Source organism: Hippocampus bargibanti, linkage group LG19, assembly GCF_051943395.1.
Source record: "Hippocampus bargibanti isolate YZ-2025 linkage group LG19, ASM5194339v1, whole genome shotgun sequence".
Lineage (NCBI taxonomy): Eukaryota > Metazoa > Chordata > Actinopteri > Syngnathiformes > Syngnathidae > Hippocampus > Hippocampus bargibanti.
The window spans coordinates 9339073-9359269 of record NC_142752.1 but is presented as its reverse complement, the minus strand read 5'-3'; the positions used below and the strand labels follow the sequence as shown (position 1 = coordinate 9359269).

General features: G+C 41.8%; 1 protein-coding gene across 13 annotated transcripts in view; it reads left to right on the top strand.

The window, feature by feature from the left end:
• The window catches only part of ptprk (protein tyrosine phosphatase receptor type K), an 87730-nt gene that overhangs the window by 34204 nt on the left and 33329 nt on the right, over positions 1-20197 (top strand). For all 13 annotated transcript variants that reach the window (XM_089021490.1, XM_089021491.1, XM_089021486.1 and 10 more), the window contains 9 exons: positions 316-438; positions 3498-3658; positions 3741-3792; positions 3862-3920; positions 7651-7732; positions 10478-10593; positions 10717-10891; positions 17489-17601; positions 17765-17945. In XM_089021490.1, coding sequence (XP_088877616.1) covers positions 316-438; positions 3498-3658; positions 3741-3792; positions 3862-3920; positions 7651-7732; positions 10478-10593; positions 10717-10891; positions 17489-17601; positions 17765-17945 — 1062 coding nt within the window. The remainder of the gene's footprint in view (positions 1-315; positions 439-3497; positions 3659-3740; positions 3793-3861; positions 3921-7650; positions 7733-10477; positions 10594-10716; positions 10892-17488; positions 17602-17764; positions 17946-20197) is intronic.

Below are 20197 nucleotides of genomic sequence, written 5' to 3'. Positions count from 1 at the left end.
GCTGATGATGGACTGATGATTCGCTGAAGGCAGAATGATGGTTGAGTCAGGGGTGATTCCGTATAACCTTGGATGGATGACTGTTGGCGCTCCCACTCCTGGTGCTCTATTCGTCACCCCCAGAGCCACACATTTCAAAATCACATTGAAAAGTGTTGTTTGGATGAATTCAAGTGAATAGTCATTTTTAATGGGTAACCTGTGCCATCATTTCAAGCTCTGTTCGCCTCAGGCAAACCAAATACCAAACAGCACCCACCCCCTCCCTTCTCCTCCTAATTCTGCAATGTAACATGTTTCTTTTCACTGTTGCAGGAAGCTGTGCATTTGACGACGGCTTCTCCCAATGTGACTACCAACAAGATCCCTATGATGACTTTGACTGGGCCCATATCAACACCCAGGAGGTGCCCTACATATCCCCGTACCTGCCCAAAGGTGATACTGTATTCTGGATGGAGTAATGTTCTTAACTCATTCACTGCCAGACAATGTGCAAAAATGTGTCATCTCAGTGCCACTTAGCAGTTTTTTTGACAACGATACTAGTGCAGCGTGTTCTACCGGAAACAAATTCCTTGTGTGTTCTACATACTTGGCAATAAAGATGATTCTGATTCTGATTCTGATTCAGATTCTGATCAGAAAAAAATCGTTAATTCCCAAGTTATATGGGTCTGGAGTTATATGAGCTTGAAATTGGGGCAGTTGTATAAAATACAATACAATATCGATTTATATGGTGCTTTTACAACAGCTGAAGCTGCAATAAAGCACTAACATACGCAAAACGCAAATGCTGCCACCTGATGGGAGGGAAAAACATTGCCAGAGGTCTGACCATTGCTTTAGAGGTAAGATATTAAGTCTGAGCCCGAATTGAACTTCGGGTCGGACCAGGCTCAAGATGTCAATCACTGAGTCGGGCTCAGAGTGTTAATTCCTAAGTCATATGGGTCAGAAGTAATATGAGGTGCAAGTGGGGGCGGCTGTACAAAGGGTAAATACTTCCTCCTCATGGGACCTAAAACATTGCCAGAGGTCTGATGGCAGTGAATCAGTTAAAAAGAACTTTTTTGTGATGGTGATGATGAGTGCGAGGGTTTAATTTTTTTCCTCCCAGCCTCAAGGTTGAGGTTCTAATTACACACAACAGGTCATTAATCAAAACAGAGAACAGAGAAGGTTGCCATCCTTACAAATTAAAAATAAAAGCTATTCACTTAAAAAAACACACATGCAGTGTTGAGTAGTGCATGTCCAAAAATGCATCCCGTTTTTGTTTACCATGCTTTTATTTATCTATATTGCTTTTCATGGAAACCCAAACCTTCCTGACATGGTTCAGGCGCTACATTTCCCACCCCCCTTCCCCGGAGTATTTTGGGGCATGCTTGTGCAAATGATGAAGATACTTGCCCCTGCGGCATCACCTCACCGAGAGGCAAGAATCCCTAGCTTGAAGAGGTTAATTGCCTAGCTCGAGAGCGCGCTAGTGATTCCATGAGTTGAAGAAGGTAGTCCGAGGTATTGCCTCCAAAAGATCCTCACATAAAGGTATGGCTGTTTTAAAAAAGATAAATAGATTAAAAAAAAACAATTCACTCCCTGGCGGAATTTTTAAGTGTGTTCATTTCAGATTGCAGACCAGGGCGTTTTACATCAATGACATAGTCAATCCCAAAAAGATATCAAATTATGCCAATTCTCAATACCGGTTAAAGGGCTGTTTATAGGCAAAAGATAAACAAAGTAGAACATCATCAGACTAAAGTGCTTGAGGCTCAGAATGTATTCAAATGCCCGAGCTAACGATGACGAAGCTCCTCAACTTTAGTTGAAAAATATGAACATGTAAGCACGTGCAAGATCCCAATGACAAAAGCACTAAAACATGTTGGACATATTTTTAATTAAATGATTGTGTGCACTGTGCCGGTCAATTGTTGATGAGACTGTGTGAGTCACCGGACCCATGAAGGTACCAACATGGCGATGCGTTATGCCGCAGAACGCCGGCTTACGTCTTCACTTGGCTTTTTGCTGCTGTGTTGTGACAGATCTAGGTCTTAAGTCATTCTCATAGGTATTTTTAGTCGTGTTCGTTTGTGTCGTCATTCCATTAGTGTCCCTTTTTCAACATCGGCAGTTCAGAGCGGGAGCCATCTTAAGAAAGAGGCAGATTTCCGGTGTCACGGTGTCTGTTGTTTTCTTTTGTGAAGCTCTTTTGTCGTGATTTTGCCAAAGAGAAGGTGTTTTTGTTGTTTCACTGCAGGGCGAGGAACTTTATTTTTCCCAGAAGGGGTTATTTAGTCTTGGGATTTGCATCAAGGACCGGATCAAATGCTCTTGGATCCTATATAGTGCATTGGTTACACACCTTTTGTTAGTGAGTGAGCTGGTGCCCAACCCAGCGCATTTTGTGAAAAAGGTGTGGTCCCACCAAAGCACGTTCAGAGCAATCTGAAAAAAATGTGATTATTCGATTAGATGCACGAATGGAACTTACAAACTCCACATAGTAAGCCGGGCCGATTTTCAAACCAAACATTTGAGTATCAGAAGCGCGAACGTGCTGACTGACTGCCTTTGCTATCTCAGATTTTGTATTTTTATTTTTTCAAAGATAATACCTCCCATTTTATTTCAGTGAAATGTAGTCTTGGTTCAATCAAAGTATATTTGTTTTACCCATTAACTCATACACTGTCATTCACAAATTTATTAGGGAATTGAAAATATGACGTAGAGCGCCATAACCGAATTTGTTCGGGTTTTGTTTTTCCATGCTTAGGGGGCCGATAAAGCGCTGGCCATGGCCTCTAGCAATGTTTTTTCTTTTCCTCAATGGGGCAACATTTCCCTCTTTTCCACGTTATCGCTTTGTTCCAGCTTCATCTGTTGTTAAAGCGCTATAGAAACCAATATTGCATTGTATTTTGTACAGCCGCCCGCATTTCAAGCTCATATAACTCCAGATTCATATAATTTGTCAATTAACTTTTTTTCTGATGAAAGAAGTGAGTCTAAGGTTTCTAACACTGTATTGAATGTTTAGTTAGTCCTAAAACTCAATATTCTTTGGGTCCTGGAATTCAAGTGACAGTAACAAAAACCCTGACATTGGCATTGACACATGTTTCCACATCTCTTGCAGTAAATGAGTTAAAAAGTTGAGAGTGTTTATTTTATTTATGTGTATGTTTGTTTTTTTGTCACTTTTATCAGACAGTGATATGATTAAGTGAAACATATCTTACCGTGGCATGTGTCTTGACATATCTGGGGCTCTGACTGATACATGTATTTTTAGCTAGCACACGGTCTTGGCATCTTCAATCCACCTCTCGTCACAAAGAGTCAGAAGGAACAGCAGTGACACCTATTGCATGTTTGTGCAAGCAAGACTGAAATCAGTGCTTATGGATGTACAGTAGCTCAAGGTGATGTTAGTCTTGAATGGGTCAGACCCTCACCCGCCACGTTCCTTTGCCCAGGTTCCTACATGTATGTGGACGTGTCTCAGTATGAAGTTGGCGAGAAGGCCAGATTCCAACTCCCGGTGATGAAGGAGAACGACACTCACTGCATTGATTTCAACTATTTACTCACCAGCGCAGATGGATCCAGTCCTGGGACACTCAATGTCCTCGTGAAGGTACTAACTTATTATTTGTTGTTATTTTTTGTCACATTCAACTTGTAGTATTCAAGAAAAAAATCCTCCCTTATGTCTGCAGGTGAACAAGGGTCCCCTGGCTAATCCGATATGGAACGTAACAACATACACTGGTAACGCCTCGAGCACAATGAAAGTCCTTTAACTGATTGGCCTCTGTTGACTGTTTGGGCGTTTTTCAGGTAAAGATTGGCTAAAGGCTGAACTGGCCGTCTCCACCTTCTGGCCCAACGAATACCAGGTGAATCCCTGTCGCCTTTCACCACAAACATCCTGTGTATTCTCAGAGTTCTTTTAGTCTCTTTATATATAGATGCAGTTTTAAAAGAAAGACTTTGGCAAAAACATTATTTTATGCATTAATATGGAGTCTTGTTTAGCTTAGCTCACTGTCTACACCAGATATGTCCAGCTCCAAGCTCGCTCTTAAGCAGCATCAAAACGGTCCTGATGATTTGAATCAGGTGCGTTGTTCATGGGAGAGCTGCAAAACTGCCAGGACAGCGGCCCTTGAGGACCAACTTTGGAGACCCCTGATCTACACCATGTGCTCTTTTCAAAAACATGGTTGGATTGAATTGGCTTAGCCTTACATAGCTTTACATTTCACAGCAGTAAAGTCATGAAAGGAAGAGAAAAGGAAAGGAAGAAGTAGAAAAACAAATATAGAGCTGCTGTAAAGGCAGCCACTCTTGTGGCGCCATCTTAAAGTCAAAACAACAACAAAAAAACTAAATAACAAATAATGTGACACAACACAAAATGCACAAACAGTCATTCAATCTTTAGAATTTTCTGCATTGTTGTATGAAGCAGTTCCAGATGAAAGAGGAGAGGATCAAAGAGTCCTTTTCACCAGTGGATCGGGGACGTCATGGTCAAATGTGCACGTCTGTTCCAAGCTAAATGTTGAAAGCAAAAACGAAGCTATAGCCTCCATTGACAAAAAGAGATTGTCTCACATAAATCCGCTTCAACTCCAAGCCACGACAGTTCCACATACGCATCGGCGCTCTGCGCTGACGCTCATTCCTTCTGTTACGGCAGAAGAATCAGTGAGGCCTTATCCCAAAACCAATTGGTTGATAAACGGATGGCCCACATGGTTTTACTTATTCCTTGAGGCTTCACACGGACACTCAGACGCACAAGCTTCAAAAACAAACAGCCTCATGCTGTGAGGCAGCCTACTGATTTATTTGTGTTGACTGTGGCTCAGGAGGTGACGATCAGGCAAGAAAGTCGCAGTCAGAAGCGATGGGGGTTACTGAGTACGCTCACTTGCATCTGTGTCACCAATTGGGACATTGCCGTTTTAGCCTGTACGCTATTAAGGACAAGGCGGGGTGGAAATATTATTCGGACACACGTGTAGCTTTACAAAGCATTTGTATGTACATGTACATTTTTCAATTGTAGACGTCATAAATCTGTATGGTCTGTGCATAACAAAGTAGTTGTTGAGTGTTGCTGTCATGCGTGCGCCAGAGGAGTGTCGAATGAGTGTCAGTGTCAGGGCATGCAAACACTCACACATTCTGATTAATACACGTCGCCTCGGGAACCCAATCAAGCTACTGTAAAGTTAAGGGTGGAAGAATCTTCCAAATGACCCATCTGGTGCCCACATAGCCCCTCGGTGACTCCATGAGGAGAAGACCGACCCGAAATGCTCGTGTCAACATGTTGGAATTGAATGTCATCAATTGTTGTTTGCCTAGGGCTTAAAGAGGTTTTTCCGGGTTGGAAGCAGGTTTTTTGGTTCGAGGTGATGACGCCACCATCTCATGTTCAAACACGCTTCCGTTGGTATCTAAGCTCAGATGGTAATCAGGCTGGGGAGTGTAGGGTCACGCCCACACCGCACCAACGACAGATTCTCTAATGGTCGGAATCACATTTTGGATTCATGAGTACCGTATTTTCCGGTGTATAAGGCACACCCAAAAGCCTTCATTTTCTTCAAAAGATGACCATGTGCCTTATATGCAGTAGCACGTTATATGTGAATTAATATTGAGCCACAACAGGTCTCACAACTACTGTCAGCAGCCACCATTTCCCCCCTGTAGAGGACTAGTGTAACCCCAGCGTCTACTGTAGAGCCTTATAATGTGTTGTGCCTTATATTTGGAAAACTTTTATATATTCATATATTATATTTGGAAAACTTGTTTTATTCACTGAAGGTGCACCTTATACTCTGGTGTGCCTTATATATGGAAAAAATTAGAAGATATACCATTCATTGGTGGTATTCCTTATACTCTGGTGCACCTTACACACCAGAAAATACTGTAATTACCTTTTATACAGTAGATCGTGTCGACAACAATTTTACGACCTATTCATTGATACAGATCAATCATCCAGGTGCTTATGTTCAATTTCTAAGATCGTTACAATTTTGCTTGAGCGTCGTGACACATTTCGGAATTGACGTTCACCTCCATCTTGACGTGTGTGCCATCGCAATGTCATTCCTGATGATGAATCGCGCTTGAACTCCCATAAACATGGTGGTAGTGGTTATGAGGAGCAGACCCTGGTTTGAATTTGGTGGCCCACCACCACTGCCACCATTTGTTGAAGGTGCACCCTATACTCCAGTGCGCCTTATACATGTATATGGAAAAAAAGTTTGAAAACACACGATTCACTGGGGTTGCGCCTTATACTCCAGTGTGCCTTATAAACTGGAAAATACTGTGCTTTTGCGACTGCTTGACTTGGGCCGATTATTTAAAAAAATGTCGATCTAATCTCAAGTCGTTATCGTGCCGACCCCTCGGTCGAGGGGAGCTGGCGTGGGTCTCTCCCCCATGGGTGGAGGTCACATTGGTATGGCAGCATTAATGTAAATGGGAAACTAAACGGTGGAAATCCAATGAAATGGTGAAAGGGTCATGAGACCAAGATGGAGGTGCAATGAGAAACACATTATATATGCTCCGTTTTAGTCTCCACGCTACCTTTTTTCCTTTCTTTATTAGAGGAGTAGCAGTACCTAACAAAGCAGGGGTTTCTGAAAAACTACAAAGGGTCCTATGGCAACACAAAATTCCTACCTATTTCAAACTGATAAATCCTTTAAGACAAAAATTAGTGCATCCATAAAATAGGCTGCCAAATGAAAAATAAAGTAATGTAGTTCGTTCTATACATTGGAAAATACATTGTGGAAACTAAACAAATGTTCAAAAAAAGACTATCAACATTGCAGGGACAATGCCAATGGGCCTCAATCTGCAGTACATGATGCAAAGCTAAAAAAGCTAGAAACCACTCATTTGACAACAGTGAGGTTAAAATCTTAGTGAAAGAAAATAGATGGTTTGAAAGGGGAGTAAAAAAAGCTATTTTCATAAAACAGCAAACCCTTCACTAAATTGCCCATGGTGGTGTGAGGTTTAATTTAGACTGTACTTACAGCAGACTTCTTAGGTCATTACCACATAGGCTTAGTCATGCTAATGAAGTGATACCAGAGCGAATGGGGCAATTAGAGCCAGGCATAGACATTAGAGGTAATAAGACCGACCAAAAGAATGAACCAGATTAGCTTCTGATTCCTGCTCCCCCAACCTTAGTGCAGGGACCTATCAGAGAAGAGTGCTGGCACGACCACCTCTGTCCACAACTTTAGTTAGCTGACAAAGCTCTTTGGATGAGGAGCGAAACATCCGACACCTTCAAAAAGTATAGATGACAGGCGAAGAAACCTTTTCCTCGATGGAACACTCCTGTACGACTGAGATCCTACACAGACCTTTCTTTATTCGTGTTTATCTGTCCGATGTTTTATGTCTATCGAAAGAGACCACTGTGGTCCAACAGGAATAGTTATGCATTTTTGCTGGTTGTTGAACTGAATCTATGAATCCAAGCCATAGACAGGACTCATATTTTTTATGTATGCCTCCTAAAAAAATGGTAACTATTTTTTCTTTGTCTCCCCCATTCGTCCACAGGTCATATTTGAAGCAGAAGTATCGAACAGGAAAACGGGCTTCATCGTTATAGATGACATTCAGGTGCTCAGCTACCCATGCGGTGAGTCATTAGCATGCCAGCAATTAGTCCTAGTTCGCTGAGTTGACGCTTATAGCTTCGGCCACTAATTAGACTCAACCGGGGATGATTTCTGTCGCAGTTGAACGGACAGATAAGTGGAAGGTGACTCTGGGAAGGGGGCGGGGGGGATGCGGCAAGAGGGAGACATGTTGTCGTGGGCAAACGAGAGAAGTAAAACACGGGGAGTAAATACGGTGAGAGAAATTGGGATGGCGGATTGGAGAGAGTGAAGCGGGAAATGAAACGGGATTAGGTCAATCATGGAGTCAAGAGATTTTGACCACTCAGCTCTTTTTCCTCTTAATAGACACACACACACACGCATGGACACACACTTGCGGTGAACAGTCGCTGTCTTGTCCCGCACTGACAGGAAAGTGATGAGGGTCGCGCTCCTTTTTAAATTCATGTGACGTTCCAAAAGCGCTTTCCGCACTGTCAGGGCGGGCTCCGAAAACACTGCGCGTGTGTGAGCTCATCTAAACCCGTTGATGGGCTTCTGAGTGGCACAAGAAAAGCAATTAAAGCTCCCTTTGCGCATCTGTCTAGTCGCAGTAGTGACACATTTGTAGCATGACTCGCGAAATCCTGTATCGATTTTTGCGTCATAACACTGGAATGTATACTGACTTCCTGTTTGAGGTTGTCAAATTTTTCTTAGTAAAGTGACCTGGAAGCGGCGTGAATGTTAAGAGAGGAGCAACTCTCAATGGAGAGCGCCGAATTGCACAGTGGAAGCATTCATTCTCACAGCTGCATTTGTGGACACACTTACACGAACACACACACATTTGTGTATGTGTGTGTGTGTGGGGGGGGGGGCGTGTGTGTGCGTGTGTGTGTGTGTGTGTGTGTGTGTGTGTGTGTGTGTGTGTGTATGCGTGGGTATGTGTGTGTGTATGTGTGTGTTTGTGTGTGTGTGTGATTTCAGCTGTTATCTATGATTGCAATCGCCTCCCCGGAATAAAAATAGCCTCACAGCCTCTTCGCGGGTTCAAAAGGCTTATTCCATACCTGAGTGTGGTGCTTAAGTATGAGGAAGCTGTGACATTGTGACCGCGATATTCGCAGCCGGTGGCAGTTTTAGGCTTTGGATTCTTCTGTCTATTCTAAAATCTAATCATAGTAATAATCAACATATCGCTGCAGGTTACCAAAATGTCCTGAAATGTCAATATTGTTTGCACTTGTGCTGCCTCTGTCTGGGGAAATTGTGATTTCAACCCAAAGCAAAAAAGTGACCCAACATAAGACATACCGTATTTTGCTGTGTATAAAGCGCACCGGAGTACAGACACTCCCCTACTTACAAATATTCGAGTTACGAATAACGGTACATATGAACATTTTTGTAGTAACATATGCAGTATTCTCTCCAGTTGTACATGTATCAGTTGTACATCTTTCATCACTTTGCTGCTGTGAAATGTAAATTTCTCCACTGCGAGACTAATGAAGGCAAATCAATCCAATCCAATGTACATCTTTATAGAGTATATATTTTATTAAATGTTTATTTTTCACTAGAAACCAATACAGACTACTTATACAAGCCTTAAACAAATTTATATAAGCCTTAAACATACTAATATAAGCCTTAAAGGAAAACCGACGTCTCCCGACAAGTTGTGTCCATAATTTGTAAAATGGCTTCAAATGACTTCTACTGAGCGTAAGATTCCACCGCATTTAGCTATATTTTACGTTTTAAGACTTGCGCTGAATATTCAAGTCTTGTTTTTGAGTTGGTGACGAGTCCGTACGTGACGTCAGTAAAGGAACGCCCCTGACTGAAAAAAGGACACATTGTAGCAGTCCTTCCATTACGTCAATGTATTTTGCTGTACTTGTTTGGTCTGAAAACCGTATTGCACCCAAAAGCCGCCAGAAGAGGGAGTCCAAGCTCCATATAAGGAATTTATCAGCATGTGCCTCTTTTTGTGCCTCTTTTTTGGGTGAAACATTTCCCCCCCAATGTTGCCTCAAAATGGCACAAAATAAATTCTTCAATCGATTGCAAACATGTATGCTTTCCTCTTCAGAACTATTTGAATCATATTCATAACTGGATGTGTAACATGAAAGCATATTCTCCGAATCTGAAGCCATTGTTTTGATTCTCCAGCAATGCAAGTCGTCTTGGCGTGACGTCACGAACTGCGGGCGGGACTTTCTGAAAATGCCCAATTTGCAGCTCAATTTTTTTTTGCAGATTTTGGACACTTTAAGTCATTATTATTAGTGTTTTGCATTTGAATAAAAATATCATACTGCGTGTTTTGGGTATTTTAGATGCTATAAAAAATATAGCACTGAATCAACTTACGAACAAATTCACCTTACGAACGACCGTCGGAACGTCTCTTGTTCATAAGTTGGGGAGTGTCTGTATAAGCTGTACTCGCAATGAATGTCGTGTGTTCGATATATAAGGCGCACCAGACTATAAGGCGCACTTTGACTGAATGAAAAAATATTTCCAAATGTAATATAGAGATATATTAAGGTTTTCCAACTATAAGACATACAAAATTCTAAGGCGCTACATTCGCGGCTGGGGTTACGCACTACTTCTACAGGGGAAAATGGAGTCGGGGGCTTCTGACAGTAGTTGCGAGACTTGTTGTGGCTCAATATTACTTCACATATAAGGCGCGTGTTTGAAAAGGGTTCACTCAGGAAGTAGTCTGAATGTACCGTTTTTTTTAATTTTGTTTTCTATAGACAAATCCCCTCATTTCCTGCGTCTGGGAGATGTTGAGGTGAACGCCGGTCAGAATGCCACCTTTCAGTGTATCGCAACTGGGCGAGACACATCCAACAATAAGCTTTGGCTTCAGGTAAAGACCTTTATATGATAATATTTTTCCATTGTCTGGGAGTGTGGGTGTGTTCAACGCTGCCTGGAAAACCTCTATCAAATCCCATTAACCCTTGTGCCCGTTTGCGTCCGCCCTCGACAGCGGCGAAACGGAGAAGATATCCCCGTGTCTCAAAGGAAGAACATCAACCACCGCCGATTCTCAGCCTCGTTCCATCTCAACGAAGTCACCAATCAGGATCAAGATTTGTATCGCTGCGTCACCCAGTCAGAGCGCGGCTCAGGCGTGTCCAACTTTGCCGGTCTTATTGTCCGAGGTGAGGCTTTTGATTGAAAATTGCTCTAAAGTGCTCTATGAATACAGATAATATCGATGTAGAGGGACAACAGTGCGTGTGGGTGAGCCCTTCCGCGTGCGGCGGAGTGTGTTTATGCGCACGCTTCATCTGTCACGTGTAGTTGACACGCAGTTAATAAGGTGTCACCGATGTGTGTTTGCCACGAGATTCTTTATTCACTCACATTGAATAGCTCACGGATTCCGTTTCCTGGGGAGGGCACAGCAACACACGGGGTAAAGGCGTGAGACATTCTGGAGTGACAGAAAGGGTAAGGGGGGCGGGTGAAATAGAGGTAGAGCGGGTGGGGAAAAAATAAATAAAATAAATAGTCAGCTCATTATCGGAAGAATAGACCCGTAGCAGAATGAAGGCTATGCCTGAATATGTAAACAGTGGAACAGTCTCATAGTTGTCATTCTGCATATGATGCGACAGCAATGGAACTAATAAAGATAACGCAGCTTTTCCAATGTCCAACGAGCAAGATGACATTGACGCCAAAGGCACACTTTTAGTTCCTCACGATTCTCCAAGAACGCGCAGAAATAAGGAGGAAAAAAAAACAAATAATGTACAAGAGGTTGCGTGGAATTGAAATGATTCATCTTCCAAGCTGTGAAAAGATGTTTGTGCATCTCAGAGGGAAATCAGTGCAAAAAAATAAATACAATTGCTAAGCCCACCTGGATACACAAAGGATATCAGAATAAAGAAACGATGGCAGCTCGCGTGGATGATCCGATTCATGTTTATTTATTAGGAATATCAAGACGAGAAGCGGATGGGAATCAAAAGAAACATCTCATTTATTTTTTTAAGCTATTAAAAGTGTGCTATTCTAACTCATTCACTGCCAGACGATGTGCAAAAATCCAGTGCCAGGGTTTTTGTCATTATCACTAAAATTGCAGGACCCCCAGTATATTGAGTTTTAATAATAATTATAATACATTTAGAAGCGCCTTTCAAAACTCTCAAGGTCACTTTACAGTCACAGGATAAGTTTTTACATATACATTCAATGCAGCGTAAGAAACCTTAGACTCTCTTCTTTCGCTAGAAAAAATAATTAATTCCTAAATTGTATTGGTCTGGAGTTATGTGAGCTTGAAATGGGGGCAGATGTAAAAAATACAATACATACTGTACATATCGATTTGTATAGCGCTTTAATAACAGCTGGAGCTGTAAAAAAGCGCTAACATGGGAAAAAAAGGAAATTCTTTATGGAATACAAAAAAAACCACATTGCCAGAGGCCATGGCCAGCGCTTTATCAACACCCAAGCATGAAAAAGCAAAACCCCAACCTGGAGTTATCTGAGCTTGAAATAGGGGCGGCTGTACAAAAAAAAAAAAAAAATACAAATTGATTGATATAGTGCAGGGGTGTCAAAGTCATTTTTTGCCGTGGGCCACATTATAGTTATGGTTTCCTCTCGAGGGCCGTTATGAATTTGGGGAACCCATTAGAATGTTTAAATCCCTTCAAATATTACATATAGAGCACACAGCAAATTAATGAATAACTCGTTTTCAAATCTGAAGTCAAGAATAATGACTTTTATTGTAGTTGACATCCAAAAATATGAAATTTTGGCTCAGATTTTAGCAATCAACATGGAATTTAACAAGTTTGATTTGCTTTCGCGGGCCGAAAAAAATGATGTGGCGGGCCGGATTTGGCCCGCGGGCCTTGACTTTCACACCATGATATAGTGCTTTAACAACAGCTGAAGCTGTAACAAAGCACTAACATGGACAAAGGGAAAATGCTGCCCCCTCGTGGAAGGGAAAAAACATTGCCAGAGGTCTGACCAGCGCTTTTTCGGCACCACTCCCGCAAGAAAATCCAAAACCCGAACAAATTCGGGAATAGTGGCTCCACGACATATTTTCAATTCCCGAATAAATTCGGGAATGGCAGTGAATGAGGTAACATGTGTGCAGGACACGGATGTATGGTCGGGAAGTTGATAGAGGAGGTATTGAGAAATGTAATCCAGAAAAAAAACTCGCTGATAATACAGTTGCAAGAATGACGTCCATTTTATAGAGGAGGAAAAAAAAAGTTTACATTGTTGTCACTGTGTTTGCGTCCTTGCCTAGTGCCGCACTTTCACACCGCGCGAGCGTGCGCGTTACTGCGTCTCAAGAAAGTGAAAGGATTTCTTTAGCGTGCCTGGATGTTTAGCATCCATACTATCCCGAGTATGTTTGTGTTTTGTCAGTAGTTATTTTGTCAGAATGCGGCTCTAATAAAGCCTTGCCCTCTGGTTCTTACTGTGACAGAGCACATCATCGTGACACACACACACTCACCGCCATGCCAGCTTACATTATACACAAAGCCGTGGCCTAAAAAGCTCCTGCGCGATTACTGTCACACGCGCACGCGACCACGCTCGGATCCATAAGGCTGTCATGACGCACAATTGAACGATTTAAAAAAAAAAGTGTTTTCGCTCTTTATCTCCGCAAAGATGCTCATTCGCCCAAATGATTGTGGCAACTGAGGCTGCAGGTGCCCCGAGAGCGTAGAGATAATTTTTGCGGTTGCATCTCATGCTGCCGCGGAGGTCGCGCGGCCTTTGTGAAGACAAAACTTTATTGACAATGTTGCTGACGTTGGACGCCCACGGGGCTTAAGTCACCAATGCTGTTGTTTTTTTCCTCTCTGTTTTGCTTATTTATTCATTTTTTTCATCCTTGAGTCTAGTCGTTTTTTGCACTGGTTTGTCAGTTTTCATTTTTCCCCTTTTTTTCCTTCAGTTCTGTTTATTCCCTCCAATAATGCCACAATGTCGACACAGATACGACATTTCTCCGCCATTTGTTTACTTAGTATAATTTACATGTGACCCCTCAAATGGATTAATGCACAATTAATAATACAACAGATGGTGACAACAAGCCCATTGCATCTCATCAACACCATTGATGATTGGATATGTTTTTAGGTCAACTGTGCAAATGTCAAATAACAAGGAAAAAATGGGGGACTGAGTATCAAAAGCAAGCACTTCAGCATCGTTTTCTCTGGAGTTGCATGATGACCCACTTAAACATCTTTATTTATATTTCTATTATTCATGTTTTAGATAAATCGCTGTGTTTTTAAGTCGCACACACACTTGCATTCTTGTTGAAGACACCAAAAAAAGTCAAAGGATTTAACACATGAATCTTTTTGCTTTTATTTGCCATCTTATTATCATCGTGTTGTTTATATATATTTTTTTTGATTTGACACCGCCGTCAGCGGATGCGTTGCCGACGTCACCGTTTTTTCAAACTCGCTTCAACATTCATTATCTGAATTCAAGCTAGAGAGCTGTCAGAATGCTGTGTTTCATATATTTGTGTGTGTCGCTCGGAGTGGGGGGGGGGATCTTTTCAGTGTGACAGCCACGTTTGACACACATTCAAATGCACTCCCGACGCAAACATAAACAAGCATGCATATGCACACATTGGGGGAAAGCGATGTGATGGCAATGTGGGGTATTATTAAAAGTAGCCTTGGAACAATGAGTACCTGTACACACACACACACACTAACGTAATTTAGATACTTGCGGAAAAATCCCTTTTTTTTTCCTTGATAAAGACAGTTGAGGAGTCTGGTGGAATCTATTTTAGCTACTTAGGATGATATACTGCAGCTGTGCATAAGTACAGTGTGCAAAGGTGGTACAGTGATAACTCAGTTTACGAACGCTTTAGTTTACAAATACACAAACATAAAATTTTCGAGAATATAATCTTGGCATACGAACTAGTTTTCGACAAACGAACCAAACTACACGGAGCGCCACGGTGGCTGGCGGTCTAGTTTTCATCACTCCTTTCCTTGAATGCATCCGTGGTTTGTTATCAAGGTACCAGTATGCTAAGTCGACCATTGGTCCGTGTGGCTAAGGGTGTTTCTGTGTTGTCTAAGCAACGACAATAGAAGAGGTTGAAAAACTTCTGTTGATTTGGATTAACAAAAAGCAGTTGGCAGGGGAGAGTGTGAATGAAGGTATTATCGCCGAGATATCAATAGGCAACCTGGAAGTTCGTCATCCATTGACAACTACCATCACAAAGGGAAATAAAATGACTATTCTCCTTTTTAATGGTATCTGATGGTGAAATAAATGTTTGGCAGGACGAACTTTTCGCCTTACACACGCTTTCTGGGAACCAATTAAATTCGTAATCTGAGGTATCACTATATTTATATTTGTTTTGGTTGAAAATGTCCATTAGGGCGTTTGTGGATCATCATCATTATCATCATATTAAATACAGTAAAGTCTCGTTATATCGATATTCAAGGGAGTCCGAACAAATATCGATATAACCGGGACTATCGATATATCCGACCCTGTTTGCATGTAATTTTCTCCGTGCGCGCATAGAAATAAATATCGATATAACAGGGACTATCGATATATCCGATATCGATATAACGAGACTTTACTGTACATCCATCCATTTTCTAATCCATCGCGAGGGTCATGGCTCTGCTGGCGCCTATTCCAGTTGTTTTCGTGCAGGCGTCAAGGGAAACCCTAAACTAGTTGCCGGCATATTGAATGCAATCAAACGTAAACATTTTTAAAAATAATAATAATTGCCCTTAATCAGCATTGTTTATGCGCAAATGAGCAGAAAGAATCAAAATCGGAATCAACATCATCTTTATTGGCCAAGTGTGTAGAACACATACACAATTTGTCTCCAGTAGAATACGTTGAACTAGTGTCATTATGAAAAAAACATGACAGATAAAAAATTGCAGATTTTGGTAACTGTTGAGAGAGTTAATGGCGACGGGGGACGTAGCTGTTTAAATGTCTACTGGCTTTGGTGTACATCGATCGGTAGCGCCTACCTGAGGGGAGTTGCTGGAAAAGGTGGTGGGCAGGGTGTGCAAGGTCCAGTAGGATTTTTCCATGCCCTTGTCTTGGTTCTTGCAGTGTGCAAGTCCTCGAGAGTGCCAATGATTTTTTTTCCGCCGTCCTAACTGTCCGTTGAAGTCGTATTTTGTCCATTTTTGGCACCCACAAACCGTGATGGAAGAACACAGGATTAATTCAACGACTGCCGTGTAGAACTGACATTTGATGATGCCGGTCTACCTCTAACGTGAACATTTAAAACCCGTTCAAAACAAGCAAAAACACAACATTGTTTTCACGTTTGTAGCATCGACTGTTGTTCAAAGCCTTTTGCGAAGGTGCCTTCTGAAGGTAGAAAGTCTTTTGATGAGATGCGTCTTCAAAAAGTTGTGCTTGCTGTAAGATTATCATCATTATAATTCAATGCGGCTGCTTACCAGTATACACCCAGCCTAGGAAACTGAAACCATGCATAAATCATCATCGCATCTACAAACTGCCTTTTGAAAGTCAATCTAAGTTATGTGGTGCGCCACTGCACGTCACAAGTAACGATATAGCATGATGTTATTAGTATTAGAGGTGAAGGAATTGGCAAATAGGCCTGAAATGAAGCTCTTAAAAAGTGTGGAATGTGAAAAATATCCCTCTTAATTCATTCACTGCCATTCCCGAATTTATTTAGGAATTGAAAAGCATGACCAGGAGCGCCATTCCCAAATCGGAATTTGTTCGGGTTTTGTTTTGTTTTGTTTTCTTGCGTGGGGTACATTTAAAGCTTCGGTCAGACCACTGGCATTGTTTTTCCCTCCCACGAGGGGCAGCATTTGCCTTTTGTCCATGTTTGCACTTTTTTACAGGTTCAGCTGTTGTTAAAGCGCTATATAAATCAATATGTATGAATTGTATTTTGTACATCTGCCCCCATTTCAAGCTCAGATAACTCCTGACCCATATAACTTAGGAATTAACTATTTTCTTTTTATGAAAGAAGAGAGTCTAAGTTTTTTTTTACGCTGCATTGAATCTTTATACAGTCCTAAAACCAAATATTCTTTGCGTTCTGCAATTTGAGTAAAAATGACAAAAACTCTGGCACTGGAGTTGACACATTTTTCCACATCATCTGGCAGTGAATGAGTTAAAGCTAAACGTGATGCACACCATCGCCAATTATTCCTGCTGGTATTCATTTTATATTTTAAAAAGAAATGGTAATCTTCCAAGGGTGTGGCCTTGCTCAGGTCAAGGTATTGTAGCTGAAAACCGATCAATAAAAAAATCTGCAACAAAATCTCCACAATAATCATTCACCATTATGTGAAAAAGGGTATTCAAGATATAAATTTTGGGTAAAACAGACAACTGAACACAATTGAAATATGCTGATACAAGTCACTGTCAGATCGGAAGAGAGCAAATCCTGAGTTTTGTCTGTGTAAGCTCTTAAAAGCTAAAAACAATAAATATACTGCCTTGGCTGAGGTCTGTGCTCTCTTGAGATGCTCCTGTTTGAATTACTGTTATGTTTCACCGTTCCCAAGGCTTTCTATCACTGCGACTAGAGTATATCCCCAGACTCTCTTGTTCCTTTTGTTGCTTTTTTTTCAATGCGTTCTGTCATTCCCATGTGACTGTGGGAAGCTTTCTTTATGTTGATCCTATTCATTGTTTTCTCTCCCCAGAGCCTCCGCACCCCATTGCCCCACCCCAACTGCTCGGTGTCGGGCCGACCTACCTGCTGATTCAGCTCAATGCCAACTCCATATTTGGAGACGGTCCTATTATACTCAAAGAGGTCTGTATTTGCTCAAGAAGCTATCAAGTACTTTTTTTTTGCAGCGTACAGTATGAATCTGTTAGCAGGCCTGTGTGTTGGCTTTTTGATCCTGTTTCACAACATAAATTCACTGTAAAAATCTATTTAATACATTGAATTCCTCAACTTGAATTTTCCAAAGGTGGAGTATCGCATGACATCAGGCAGTTGGATCGAGACCCATGCTGTCAACTCCCCCAACTATAAGTTATGGCATCTCGATCCAGACACCGAGTATGAGATCAGAGTCTTACTCACGAGGCCGGGAGAGGGCGGGACAGGCAAAGCCGGACCTCCGCTCATTACACGGACAAAATGTGCAGGTAGGCAAGAATGGAAAGTAGATTTAAAACAGAACATTTGTCTGCTTTTCATTTGACATGAATTGCTTCAAGATGTGATTCGAGAACAAATGCTCGTTTTGCTATGCTGGTTATCCTATGCCAAATAATCATGATTAGCCTAGCCTTTATTTGTCTCACAGTGGAGAAATTTACATTTCACAGCAGCAAAAACAAAATACAGGAGCTACTGTAAAGGCAGCCACTCTTGCGGCACCATCTTGAAGTCAAAACCAAAAATAAACAAAATAACACAGAATAGATCTCGGATTGGATTAACCTTTATTAGTATAGCAGTGGAGAAATTAACATTTCACAGCAGCAAAGTAATGAAACAAAGAAGAAAGGAAAGAAAGAAGTAGAACAACAAAATATATGACCTGCTATAAAGGCAGCCACTCTTGCGGCGCGATCTTGAAGTAAAAATAATAATAATAATGTGACACAACATAAAAGACACAGACAGTCATTCAATCTTAAGCACTTTCTGCACCCCCTGCTGTATGAAGCAGTTGTAGATGAAAGAGGAGAGGATCAAAGTGTCCTTTTCACCAGTGGATCAGGGACTTAATGGTGAAATGTGCACATCTGCTATAAGCTAAATGTTGAAAACAAACACTAAGCTGTAGCATCTATTGACGAAAAGAGATTGCCTCACATCTCCTGTCCGACGTAAATCCGCTTCAATTCCAAGCTGCGACAACTACACCAACTGTCGAACAACACTGACTTTTCCGCTGACCAAAGCATGGCTGTGAAAATGTTGCCCATTTCATGCGCAAAAGTCGCCCTAGAGTTGTCCAGCGATGACAGAGCATTTGCCGACGGCTGCCTATTCATGCGCCATCTTGGGCTTGGGTGCCATCTTGGATTTCCTTTATCTTATTATCTTATCTATTGTCCATCCTTATGCAATTATACATTTCATGTACATGGTACCTCAATGTGCTTCACACCACTAAAAGATGCAACACCGACAATCTTCGTCCTTCACTTTTTCCCTCTCTTCTCTTTCTTCATTCCATATTAGTCTCCCGGTGGCTCAATAGGCAGACGACAGAAACTCTATCTGACATTTGTAGAAATAAACATATGAAATAAGAACACAGGCGGCCTGGGGGAGGAGGAGCGAGGGACTCCGAAGAAAAGCAATGAGAAACAGAACGAGGCGGCAATGATGGGAGATGATGAAAATACACAGAAGTGAAGCGAGAATGATGAAACTTGTGAAGGAAAATGAAAAAGAGATGAAAATTCATAACTGCGGGGGCCTAACTGGTGTCCGCCAACCGATGCACGCGCGTGCTTGTGTTTGTTATTGCGTCCGCTTATTGAAAGTGAGAGACTTCCTCCACCCGCGTCGTATGTGGAGCGATTTTCCTTTTGGAGCACTTAGAAATTAATCTTCTTGTCACTCACAGTTTTTTTCACGAACGATGCTAACTCTTTTTCATCGACACAATGTGTGCCTATCGGTTCATCAGCGCACAATGGAGTCATGAATTCACTTGAAATGAACCTTTTTGTGCGCTAAGTAGAAGACGTTTGTGGGGTTTGTGGTAAGAATCTCAGCTGAGAGGTGCGCCATCGGACCGCATAGGTCAAGTGCCCATAGCCCCACCCACACTGCAAAATAATTATTCACAACCGGTGTCGATATAGTCATCTCGTGGTGCGTCAGCGAAACAAGATTCCATATGCTAAATCGCATATTTGCTGCCTTTAATATGGAAATGATGTCCCGCTACTTACCGCGGACAAACGCGCTTGGATGTGGGATGGTGCCTGCGCGTCTTGTGATGCTCGTCTTGTGATGCGCGCAAAGCGGCGGCAGTGATATTTAAATGGTAATGACGCATTTGCCTTTTCTGTTTGCGTAAGTGTGTATCATCCCACCCCCCCTGTAGTTGATGGGATATTTCACGCACAAGCATACATGTAAAATAAACATTTGATACAACAGGAAATAGCCAAAATGATATCAAGAGTTGAATCCTATGCCAATTTCGTCAAACTAATTATTCGCCACGGGTCAGATTGGAGTTACGGTTTCCTCTCGGGGGCCGTTATGAATTTGGGGGAGCCATCAGAAGGTTTCATCACCAACGTTTCACTCAAAGGACCCACAGAGTATTAAGCTTTGATGCTACATAAATATTCAATACAGCATTAGAAACCTTAAACTCTTGTCTTTCATTACGGAAAAAAAGTTAATTCCTAAATTATATGGGTCT